Source organism: Dromiciops gliroides, chromosome 4 (assembly GCF_019393635.1).
Source record: "Dromiciops gliroides isolate mDroGli1 chromosome 4, mDroGli1.pri, whole genome shotgun sequence".
NCBI lineage: Eukaryota > Metazoa > Chordata > Mammalia > Microbiotheria > Microbiotheriidae > Dromiciops > Dromiciops gliroides.
The window spans coordinates 338,024,686-338,037,101 of NC_057864.1; the positions used below are offsets into that span (position 1 = coordinate 338,024,686).

At 34.0% G+C, this 12,416-nt stretch overlaps 1 protein-coding gene across 1 annotated transcript in view; it reads right to left on the minus strand.

The window, feature by feature from the left end:
- Positions 1 to 12,416, minus strand: part of SEC63 (SEC63 homolog, protein translocation regulator) — an 81,299-nt gene that overhangs the window by 41,939 nt on the left and 26,944 nt on the right. Inside the window, 3 exon segments of the mRNA XM_044001939.1 lie at positions 552 to 613; positions 8,847 to 8,959; positions 10,930 to 11,044. Coding sequence (XP_043857874.1) covers positions 552 to 613; positions 8,847 to 8,959; positions 10,930 to 11,044 — 290 coding nt within the window.

Below are 12,416 nucleotides of genomic sequence, written 5' to 3' on the forward strand. Positions count from 1 at the left end.
TAGAGATTGTACCAAAGAAAAAGAATATTTTTTTCTAATTCTGGACCTGAATTTTTATAAAAATTTAAATGGAAAAAAAAAGACTTTTCAACCACCTTTTATAAGTTAGTTTGAAGTGATTTAACAATTATATTTATTTCTTGATTGTTTATTTTTCTTAGAAATTTTCTGGGCCTGATTCTTCAAGCTAGTTTCTTGGATAAGGGAAAAAAATGTATTTAAATGACACTTACTTTACACAAAAGATATATGTTTCACTCAATCTATTTTTTTTTTTTTTTTTGGTGAGGCAATTGGGGTTAAGTTACTTGCCCAGGGTCACACAGCTAGGAAGTGTCAAGTGTCTGAGGCCAGATTTGAACTCAGGTCCTCCTGACTCCAGAACTGGTGCTCTATCCACTATGCCACCTAGCTGCCCCTCACTCAATCTTTTGAAATATTCATATTCACTCTCTTACCTTTTAAAAAAAAAGCAAAGATAAGCTTTGTAATTCAGTTATAAATTTTGCAATATCCACCCCTATAAAACTGGAAATTTAAAGATCCATTACCTTGTGGCCCATCTGGATTTCCATATTCTTCCCAATTTTTCCGAGATTCTTCATCAGTTAAACTAGCATTAAAAAAATAAAAATTCAACAATCAGAAAAATATGCTAACATTAACAAATAATCACAGATAATTCCACCTTGCATTTCTAAGAAGTACAATTTTCGAAGTATTTTCACATACTTTGCCTAGCATGATCTTTATAACAACCTTGAGAAGTATACAGAACAGGTATTGATTCTTATGCTGGAGATGAGAAAATTGCGGTACATAAAAGTTGTGTAGCCTTTCCAAAGTCACAAATAGAAGAGCCAAGATCAGAACCAAAGTTTTCTGACTCCTAGTTCAAATCCTCTAACATTCAAACAAAAATCAAACTACCGAAATAGTTCATATTTTAAAGAATAGGAAGTTGTTCCCTTCCCAATGCTTATCCTTTAAATCCTACTGTGTTTTCAGTGATGCTAAAGCTGCAAATCATGGGGAAATGTAACCTAAAACTATGAATTACTTAAAATGGAAGGAGAAAGCCACTTCATGGACATAAAACAAAGCATATTGCCAGTGACTACTTAAACACAAAATACAACAAGGACATGTATGATTAGAAAAGGAGATATAAGGATCATGTAGTAAAAGTAAGGAACAACAATTGGATATAGTGCTGACAACAAAATACTAAGACATGAAGCCATAAGCCTCTATCTAATATATTAAGCAAATCCTCAATGGAAGATTTCTAGAAAAACATGAACAAAAAAAATCACTCAGGTTGAGAATGCATGGATAAGGCACAGTCTATACCAGTAGGGGTGATAATCATGTTGATGAGAATGAATGGCTTCCTGACATCGGTAAAGAGGGTCACAGTAGTTCTACTCTCCTTGCTGAATCCCAACTTAGCTTTCCAAATTGGTTCACAGGTCTTTAACTTGGGTACTTCAAAAAAAAAAATTATTATAACCTAAACAAAACATAGAATTTTAAAAGGGATCACAAATACTCAAAAAAGAAATGAAGTAACTAAACCAGCTAAGAAAATGTACATATAGTTTCATAACCATGATATGCATATAACAGTAAGAGCTAGGCAAATGGATTTGCTTAGGTCAGGCTCTCAGTACTGCTGGAAGGATATGTTACAGTCATAACTTCTAGTCCAAGCAATGTGTGAGTGATTTTTAAAACCTCTAACCACAACCACAACCTCCTATTAAGTAATTCTACAAATAATAGTCCTTTATCCCAACTCATATAGTATTTCCACATACTCATTGCTTACACTACTTTGATAGTCTCCCATTCTATTCAATCAGCAAATATCCAATACCTATTCTGTGTAAGGCATTATGTGGCACAGAAAATATAAAACAATCCCTAGAATAAAGGAGTTTACAGTCTAGGAGTGATGACAGTGACAACAGATAAAGATATATAGCTGGAATGAACTTAACAGTCCAATTTCTTCATTTTACATATGAAACATGTCTTTTGTGTGGACTATGCTGTATAGATTAACAGTCAACTCTGATTTTCAAGCCTAAATTTAATCATCTCCATTTCCTAAAATTTTAATTTTAAAGACATATTAGGTTTTCTTTTAAAAAATTTTTTCAATGAACAAAAATCTATTTCCCTCTCTCCTACCACTACCACCCCAAAACTAGAGGGGGAAAGGGTTGTGAAGAAAAACAAAATGCTTTTAAAGACCCAAAGTTTTGGAACAAAAACTCATTATTTGACAAAAACTCCTGGGAAAACTAGAAAACTGTATGGCAGAAACTAAGTTAGACCAACATCTCACACAGTATACTAAAATAAAGTCAAAATGGGTACATGATTTACACACAATGTGAAATCTGAACTATTCAGAGTAGGTACAAAGAGCCACACCCAACTCAATAATCCCTGAGGGGAGTATTGTATAATAGCACAAGACAGTAATTAATAGGATCATAGAATTTATTTAGGGCTAGAAAGGGCCTTGGAGACTATTTAATCCAACTCATTTTACAAGTAAGGAAACTAAGGCCCAGAGAAGTTGGGATCTGCCAAGGTCATAGGTGTAGCATGAATGGTAGAGCCCAAGATTTGACTCAAGTTCTCTAACTCCAGATCCAATGCTCTTTCCATTATACTCTGTTGTTTATGTTCACCCCGAGCCATTTGGAAAAAGTTAAATTATCAGCTGAATATATTCAATATATTCTTTATATTTTGGAAATTTTTTGTGGAAAATTATTCAAATAAAGTTTCAAGACTTAAGGCGATAAGCTTCAGTGTCTGAAAAATTCACTCATCCAGAACACTTCAATCTAGTGTAGAATAAATAATAGGTGAATATATTGAAATTTCAGAAGTTTTGTGTTTTTTTTTTAAGATGGCAATTATGAGTTATAAGAGATGAAGAGATCATATAGAAACTTGAGTATATTGTTAGGGGAAGAGTAATCTCCCCTAAATGAAAACTACTTTCAATTTCACAGGAAGGGTTCTGATTCTCAAGAAAAATCAACATAAAAAACTATTTGTCAGTGTTAAAATTAGCATTAAAAGCCTCATGCTAATGACCTCATGCTAATGTAACTGAAATGGGAACATCTGTGGCACATTGGCATCAACACCTTATTAACATACCTTTCCTGGTCTCCGAATTTAAATATAATTCATTTGTTTTAAACTCAACTCTGTCACACTGTTAGAATGCTTGCATCCCTACCTCATAAGGTTGTTGCATGAAAAGAGTATGTAGGGAAAATCAGAAATAATGAAATTCAATTACCCCAAAACATAAATTACTTATGATAGAACTCCCTCTTTGATAAGAAATGCTGGGGAATACTGGGAGAGGCAGAGTCAAAATGGCAGAGAAAAAGCAGGAACCTGGCTGAGTTCTTCCAAATTACCCTTTAAATAACGCCTCAAAATGAATTCTGGAGTGGCAGAACTCACAAAAAGATGGGGTAAAACAATCTTCTAGCACAAGAAAACTTAGAAGGCCTCTCTCACTTGGGTAAAAGGACAGTACAGCATGCAAGCAGCCAAGTGTAAAGACACCAACACAGCAGGCCAACGGCCAGGCCCCTGGTTCCTGGCCAAAGAAACTCGGGACAATGCCCCCTGTGCCCCAGGAGTAGAGATCAACTATAAAAGTCACAAAATAAGATGGAAAAGGAGGGGGAAAAAAGCCCTGACCATAAAAGGCTACTATGGTGAAAGGAGAGACAAAAACACAAACTCCAAAGAGGACAACAATGTCAATATGTCTACATGCAAAAATAGAAATATAACTTGGTCTCAGGACCAAAAAGAACTCCTGGAAGAGCTCAAAAAGAATTTCAAAAATCAAATAAGAGAGGTAGAAGAAAAATTGGGAAAAGAAATGAGAATTATGCAAGAGAATCAGGAAAATGAGTAAAGAGCTTGCTAACAGAAGTACAAGAAATGAAAAAAGATGGACAACAATTCATTGAAGAAAACAACTCCTTAAAAAGTAGAATTGGCCAAACAAAAAAAAGGAGGTGCAAAAGCTCACTGAAGAAAATAATTCCTTAAACATTAGAATTAGGCAAGTGGAAGCTAATGACTCCATGAGACATCAAGAATCAATCAATGAGGGCATCTAGGTGGCACAGTGGATCATCAGCCCTGGATTCAGGAGGAACTGAGTTGAAATAAGGCCTCAGATATTTGACACTTACTAGCTGTGTGACCCTGGGCAAGTCACTTAACCCTCATTGCCCTACCCCCCCACCCCAAGAAAGAATCAATCAAAGAAAATCAAAAGAATGAAAAAAATACAATAAAATATGAAATATCTCAATGGAAAAACTGACCTGGAAAATAGATCCAGGAGAAATCATTTAAAAATTATTGGACTGCCAAAAAGACACGATTTAATAAATTTTTTTTTTAAAGCCTGGACAGTATCCTCTTGTTATTGTTTAAGTATGCTTCTATCTGTATTGAGACTCCATCAGTTCTTTCTCTGGGGATGGTTAGCATTTTTCATCATAAGTTGTTCAGAGTTGTCTTGAATCACTGTATTGCTAAGAATAGCTAAGTCATTCACAGTTGATCATCTTGCAATATTGCTGTTACTCTTTACAATGTTCTCTTGGTTCTAATCATTTCACTTTGTATCAGTTTATATAAGTATTTCCAGGTTTTTTAGAGAACATCTTGCTTGTCATTTCTTATAGCACAATAATATTCCATCACAATCATGTACCACAGCTTGTTCTGACATTTCCCAATTGATGGGCGAACCCCTCAATTTTCAATTCTTAGCCACTACAAAAAGAGCTGCTATAAACATTTTTCTATAAATAGGTCCTCCCCCCCACTTCTTTTTTAATCTCTTTTGGATACAGACCCAGCAGTGGTATTGCTGGGCCAAAGGATATGCACAATTCTTTAGCCCTTTGGGCACAGTTCCAAATTGCTCTCCAAAATAGTTAGATCCATTCACAACTCCACCAACAACGGACTAGTGTCCCAGTTTTCCCACTTCCCCTCCAACATTTATCATTTTCCTTTTCTGTCATATTAGCCAATCTGATAGGTGTGAGGTGGCATGTCAGAGTTGTTTTAATTTGCATTTCTCTAATCAATAGTAATCTAAGAGCATTTTTATATGACTAGATAGCTTTAATGTCTTCATCTGAAAACTACCTGTTCATATCCTTTGACCATTTTATCAATTGTGGAATGATTTGTATTCTTACAAATTTGATTCAGTTCTCTATAAATTTGAGAAATGGGGCCTTTATCAGAAACATTTGCTCTAAAAATTATTTCCCCAAAATTTTCCCTGTTTTCTGCTTTCTTTCTAATCTTGGTTGCATTACTTTTGTTCTTTTTAAAAAATGAATGTTAAAATTTTTTTAAGTGTAATAGGGAAAAAAACAAAACATTATTAAAACTATAATAAATAAAAAGAAATGCTGGAGAAACTGGAAATCAGTCTGGCAGAAATTAGTCTTATTTATTACATCTTAAATTACTTAAATTACATTATTCCATATTTCACACAATTCAAAATGAATATGTGACCTGAAGATTAAAGATCATACCACAAAAAAATTAGAAGAGCAGTCAATAAACATTTATTAAGTGTATATTATGTGCCAGGAACTGTGCTAAACATAGATCACATACCTTTCAAAGCTATGGAGAGATTACATCTATGAGGGCAGGAGGACAGAAGACTAAATCTCATCTTGCCCAGACTAGAATAGAGCTGCCACTCAGAGGCCTGACCCCCACCCCCACAACTAATCAGGATAGGAGCTCTGACCTGCTCCTTTTCCAACCTGAAGCAGGTTATCCATCCTTAGCATCTCCTCCTTCCTGGAGGCTTACCATATTGGTGCCAGACTTAGTAAAGATGCCTACTCAGCTTTAGCTTTCTGCAGCTGAAAACTCTCAAATTCAAGGGATCTACCAGCCTTGGACTCTCCAAAGATGTCAATAAAATTTATTTGAAAAAAGAAATGGGGGGGGGGGGCGCTAAGTGACACAGTGGATAAAGCACTGGCCCCGGATTCAGGAGGACCTGAGTTCAAACCCAGCCTCAGACACTTGACACTTACTAGCTGTGTGACCCTGGGCAAGTCACTTAACCCCCGCTGTCACGCAAAAAAAAAGAAAAAAGAAAAGGTTGTATAAATCTTAAAGAACTATATAAATGAGCTATTATTAGAACAGGAGACTAAGTGTATATGACAATTTGAAGGATTTGAGTGAAACAAAATGATTCTTTTATATTCAGTGAATAAAAACAAAATAAGCAAGGTTTTGATAATAAAATTTATAATAAAATAAAATAATAAAAAAAGTATCTTACTGATGACAATGAAAAATAACCAAAATTACAAAACTATTTAAATCATAATTTACAAAGTTTTTTAAATATAAGAATATAAATCAACCTACACATTTATGTAAAAAAAAGTTTTAGAACTCTACCCCATACCCTAACCTTTTATTTACATCTTTACCATGTCTCTAAGCTATAGGAGTAAAGGTTAACAGCAGACTCTACGTATATAGCAGTTTTCTAGTCATATACAAGAACTATATATTGAAACACCCTGACAAATTATCAAAGGACTTTATTTTGACAGTCCCACACCTGTCTGAAACTTACTATAAAAAAGCTGGAAGAAAATGGAAACAAAGCTGTCATATTTTCTATACCACAGCTGAACATTATAGCTGACTCCAAGCTACCGTGGCAACAATAAGAAAAAGATTAAAATAGTATTTTCTTGTTTTTGTACAAAAGACAAAATTAGACTAAGTTTGTCAACTGTGACCTGTCGATTACTTCAGATTCTAACTTTAGTCTGCAAGTAAATTACTTCTCCATGAACCTTTTCCCAGGAAAAATTATCTGGGGTTTCAAGTATATAATTGGGGAGGGGAGAAGGAAAAGTGTAAGGACATGGGAAAATTTTATTCCATTTTTAGGAGTAGGAGAAAACTGCAGAGAAAGGAAAGGAATTTTTTTAGTTATTTAAAAATATTTTGTTTAATTATTTAAAGTTTCAAGATACAGTGACTTTGGTACCACTGGTAGCCCTAAGAAAACAGGGCAATTATCCCATTTTCTGGGCTATGCCATTCACAGTCCAGCAGGGAATCTGCAAGTCAGTCAGTCTCTCTCTCTCTCTCTCTCTCTCTCTCTCTCTCTCTCTCTCTCTCTCTCTCTCTCTCTCCCCCCCTCCCTCCCTCTGTGTGTGTGTGTGTGTGTGTGTGTGTATCACATACACCATATACATTACAGCAACACTGGTCCTATTTCCTGGAGCAGGAACTACCAGGATATAACATGCATGAATCAAACTCTCCTCAAAATGTAACTATTCTTTTCTCCAGGCCATAACTATTTAACAGAAAAGTAAATATGGATAGGAATAAGAAAGATGAGCTTCTGACAATTCTTTAGTATCTCTACAGTTACTATCAATCACTGAACTCACTTCAATGACAAAGAAATAGACTCCTTTGTCTTCAGAAAAAATTTGGGAAGAGAAGAAAAAATGGAGATCATAGTATACAGACCATTTACTAATCCTCACAACCATTACTAACTGATTATTGAAGAAGTCTTTTTCAAAGGACAGATGAGAGAAAGAGATCATAACAGGCAAAGATTCTTAACCTTGGTGTGTAAGCTTTTAAAAAACATTCTGATAACTATTTTAGTATAATTGGTTTCCTTATGTAATTCTAGGTATTTTATGTATTTAAAAATATTATTCTGAGAAGGAATGCAGAGGCTTTAGTAGACTGACAAAGGGGTTCATGACAAAAAAAAAAGTTAAGAATTTCTCCAACTGGAAAAATCTCACTGGTGCATTAACAAATCTGCAGGAACCATATGGCAACAAATACAACTTAAAACAATGGAAGAGATTAACATATATACAACACTTGTACTGAACCATTCTAGTGTAGGCAATGCAGGAAAAACAAATTAGAAGTTTTGAAAGCTTTCTTTAAGGAAAAACTGATGACTATCTAAAAGAAAACCCTAAATACATACAACAGCAGGTAGAAAAGGAGTAAGCTGTTATAGTAAGGACAACAAAGTATGAGACTAAAGATAAAAGACAACAGCAGGATCAGAAGGAACCTCTAAAAGAAGAAAAACAAAGAGGATGTATATCTCCATCTACACACACACACACACACACACACACACACACACACAAATACATGTACATAGATGAAAAGATAAGCCAGGACATGTTTCAAAGAAGACATTAAACCCATAGGGTAGAAGAGAGGGAAGGGAAAGAAATGAGAAAATAGAGAAAGGGACCTAATACTTCAAAAAAAGCTTGCTTAACATGTCATTTACTTACATCATCATTCAGTAATTCATATGGCAAAAATACTTGTCAATATGTAAATTAAAGTTACTTGAAAACAAAACTTAATTAGCCCTTTGGAATGGTTTGCCAACCAGTGCCACGGATGACAATCTCAACCACATAAGAACCCAACATTTAATAAGAAAGATAGCGGGGCAGCTAGATGGCGCAGTGGATAGAGCACTGGCCTTGGAGTCAGGGGTACCCGAGTTCAAATCCGGCCTCAGACACTTAACACTTACTAGCTGTGTGACTCTGGGCAAGTCACTTAACCCCAATTGCCTCACTAAAAAAAAAAAAAAAGATAGCAACCAGAAAAGCACTTTTATTTCTATTTTAAGTAAAAAGCAAATTACTTTTACCACTATATTAAAATGTTTAATACATATTAGAGAATGTGAACAAGATACTTACGCAGCATAGGCCTTTGCTATCCTCATAAACATAACTTCATCTCCTCCTTTATCTGGATGATATTTAAGTGACAGTAAACGATACTGTTTCTTGATTTCTGCTACTGTTGCCCCCTAAAAGAAAAAAAATTTAGTACTAAGTCAGTGAGACTGCACTAGATCTACATACACCATATTACATAACCTAAAATGCATACAGCAATGAACTAAGAAAAAACATTTTTATCACTGGTAGAATTCACAGTTGAGATTTCATAAAATAAAATATTACACTCAGATTTAACAATGGAAGTACTTGAGTTAATTAAAGCTTTTAGCTAAAAGAGTTAACAACCAAAAAAAAAGCTATCCATCGCTTGAGAAAGAACTGATGGTGTCTGAATACAGACAGAAGCATAATTTTGGGGGGGGGGGGTGTTTAAGTGACTTGCCCAAGGGTCACACTGCTAGTTAAGTGTCAAGTTTCTGAGGCCGGATTTGAACTCAGGTCCTCTTGAATCCAGGGTTGGTGCTTTATCCACTGCGCCACCTAGCTGCCCCCATAATTTTTTTTACTTTGTTTTTCTTTTTTGTCTGCTTTCTTTCACAACCTGACTAATATGGAAATGTTTTGCATGACTACACATGTATAACTTATATTGAATCGCATGTCTTCTTAAAGTGGGGAGGGATGATGGGAAGGGAGATTTTGGAACACAACGTTTTTAAAATGGATGTTAAAATTGTTTTTACATGTAATTGGGGGAAAATAAAATGCTAAATAAACCAAAAAATATATGTCATCAAGTGAAATAGTTTGATTTTCAACATAAAGATTAGAAGACAGCTCCATTTGCTTGCCAATATTTCTTGGATTAAACTTAATATCTTGACTAATAATTGCTATTAAAACTTTTCTTTATACTTTTACTTTAGGATATTAAATTGTCAAAAAGTTATCATACTCATAATTTTTTCACTTATTTCTTAAGTATTTATAGATCAATTAATATGACTCAAACATTCCTACAGGATACACTTCATATAGCTTGTAATCCAAATACTATTATTTGCAGGCTTTAACAAATCCCATTCAGAAGTTTTTCCATTTTGAGGAACAGGGATGAACAAGCCTCAATTTGAAGGAGGCCTTCTTTTCATCATCTGTAAGATAAGGCAACCAAACAAGACCATGGGTCCCTTTCCATTCTAAAATGCTAAGCACACTCTAAAAGAAATATTCATCAATCTGAAAATAGCACCTCACATGGGAGAGTGGAGAAGAATATCATAGGTGGATTTTAAGTTTTTCCTTATATTTTCCACCATCAATGCTAAGCAATCTTAGCCTTCATGCAACTTTGGATTTACCCAACTACTTGCTGCAAATAATGTCACTGAACCATAATCCTATTCATAAGACCTTGATCATACATAATAGATGAAATGCCATCCCTCCTCACTTCCATTTCTTAGAATCCCTAGTTTCCAACAGACCCAGCTACAGCACCATCTTCTACATGAAGCCATTCGTGATTCCTCTAGCTGTTAGTGCCTTCTTCCTTCCCCCAAAAAAGTTAACTTGTATTTATTTTTATGTATTTTGAATATACTTATATACACGCATGTTCTCTTCCCCAACAGAATGTAAGCTTCCAGCAATAGGAATGGTTCTATTTTTGTATCCCCAACACTTAGATCATAATAGGTGCTTAATAAATGCTAGCTGACTAATTTGTATTGTTCACTTAAGGTTTAGTTCTCTTCCAGCTCTAAATCTGTAACTCTAGGATCTTACACACATCTGCATCTCAGATTCTTTGGTTCTGATCATTTAACCGGCTTCATAGATATTTTTTAAGAAAAAAATGTCTGCCTACTTAAATTTTTCCCAGCTCACCAAATTCTCAGCAACGGAATGACTAAATACATAGTAAAAATTAATCCTGATGAAAATATTCTGAAAAAAATTTAATCCCAGAACTGTGTGTTGTATTTCTAAACTTTTAATTTGCCCACTATCTGATTTCTGTTAGGACCTGGGCCTACACTGATTTTCATGGATTCATTAAATTAATGTGCATTACACAAAAAACACTACTTACAGGATCCAAATTTAAGACTTCATAAGGGTTGTATTCTTGATACTCTCTGTCTGTTTTGGAAACTTTGTATGCAAGGAATAAAAACAATGCCCACCCTGCAAGCAGAATTATTTTCCTGTTTGGGGGGAAAAAAATGAGTATGATGTAAACAGATTTATATATTTTGATTTGTTTGAAAACTGCCAGAAAAATAAAACAGGATGATCAAAACAACAAACACAAAATCTAATTCAATTCAACAAAATTATGCTGTAACATTTAAACTTGATGGCTACAATTATTATCTGATAGGCTAATCCATTTACTAATTATTGGACCTTTTAATGGAAATAAAAACAAAGTGCACACTTGGGTCTGGTGGTTTTACTGGAAACTCAAAAAACTTAACATAATATTTCCACATTGAGTGTAGAGACAACAAACTATTGAAATTCAACTTAAGTAACTTACAGGGTCTTTCTTAAAACATAGTTCACAAATTATTTCTTTGGGATTTCCCAAATTTAGCCTCTGTATTAAGAATGGGGAAGAGAGACAAACTAGGAACTACAATGATTTTTTTAAATTTTAAAACTACTCTGGAATTAAAAAACTATAAAGGTTCATGATGACTTTTTAATCTAAGCTAGTATCAGCATCTACCTTTTCTCTGAAGCTTCATTAAAGTGAATTTAAACTGTTTAGTGTTCCCAGTAAACTAAGTTATAGAGAAAATAACATTCAAGAGGTTCAAAATATCATCAAGTATCAATTTAAATACCAACAGGCAGCAGAAAAGGAGAACAAAAATGATTTACCTAAATGTTTCATCAGTCTTCATTAAGCCATATATCTGAAAGTCTACATTTAAAATGCATCCAGTAAAATGCTATAAAAAACTTTTAAACTGTTCATAAGGATTAATTCTTTTTTAAATAAATATATTTTAAATATATCTGAGGACTAAAATAAGCAAAATTAAGCCTTTACAAATAGTAAGAAAAATCACTTTTGAGTTTTTTGTTGGGTTTGATTTTGTTGTTGTTACTGTTAACACAGGACTTTTTGTAAACAGGGAAAGGCACTTTACAACTGAGAAAGAAGACATTTATCTTATCTCACATTTAAAAGAAAATCAAAATTTATCCAAATCTATCCAAATTAAAATACCTGAAAGTCTGAATGTTTCATTTAAGCATCTATTTAGTTTTTAAAAAGTCTTAGATATCAAGCTATAATGCTGCCCCCAAGATCTGATTATTAACATCAGATTACTTCTTGGAAAAAGACTGTTGCTGGAGTAATTTGTGCTAGAAATTTGTTTTTAAAGGGCTTACTTAAATAGCATAAACAAAGATGAGGAAAATTTTGGCTGTCTCCTTCATTGCCTCCTCTTCCTTTTCATTCATAAATATGGGGATTTTCCAAAGTTCTATCCTCAATGCTCTTTTCTTTCTAACTTGTTTCATATACTCCAGCTTAAACCTCCATGCATATTTCTAATCTAA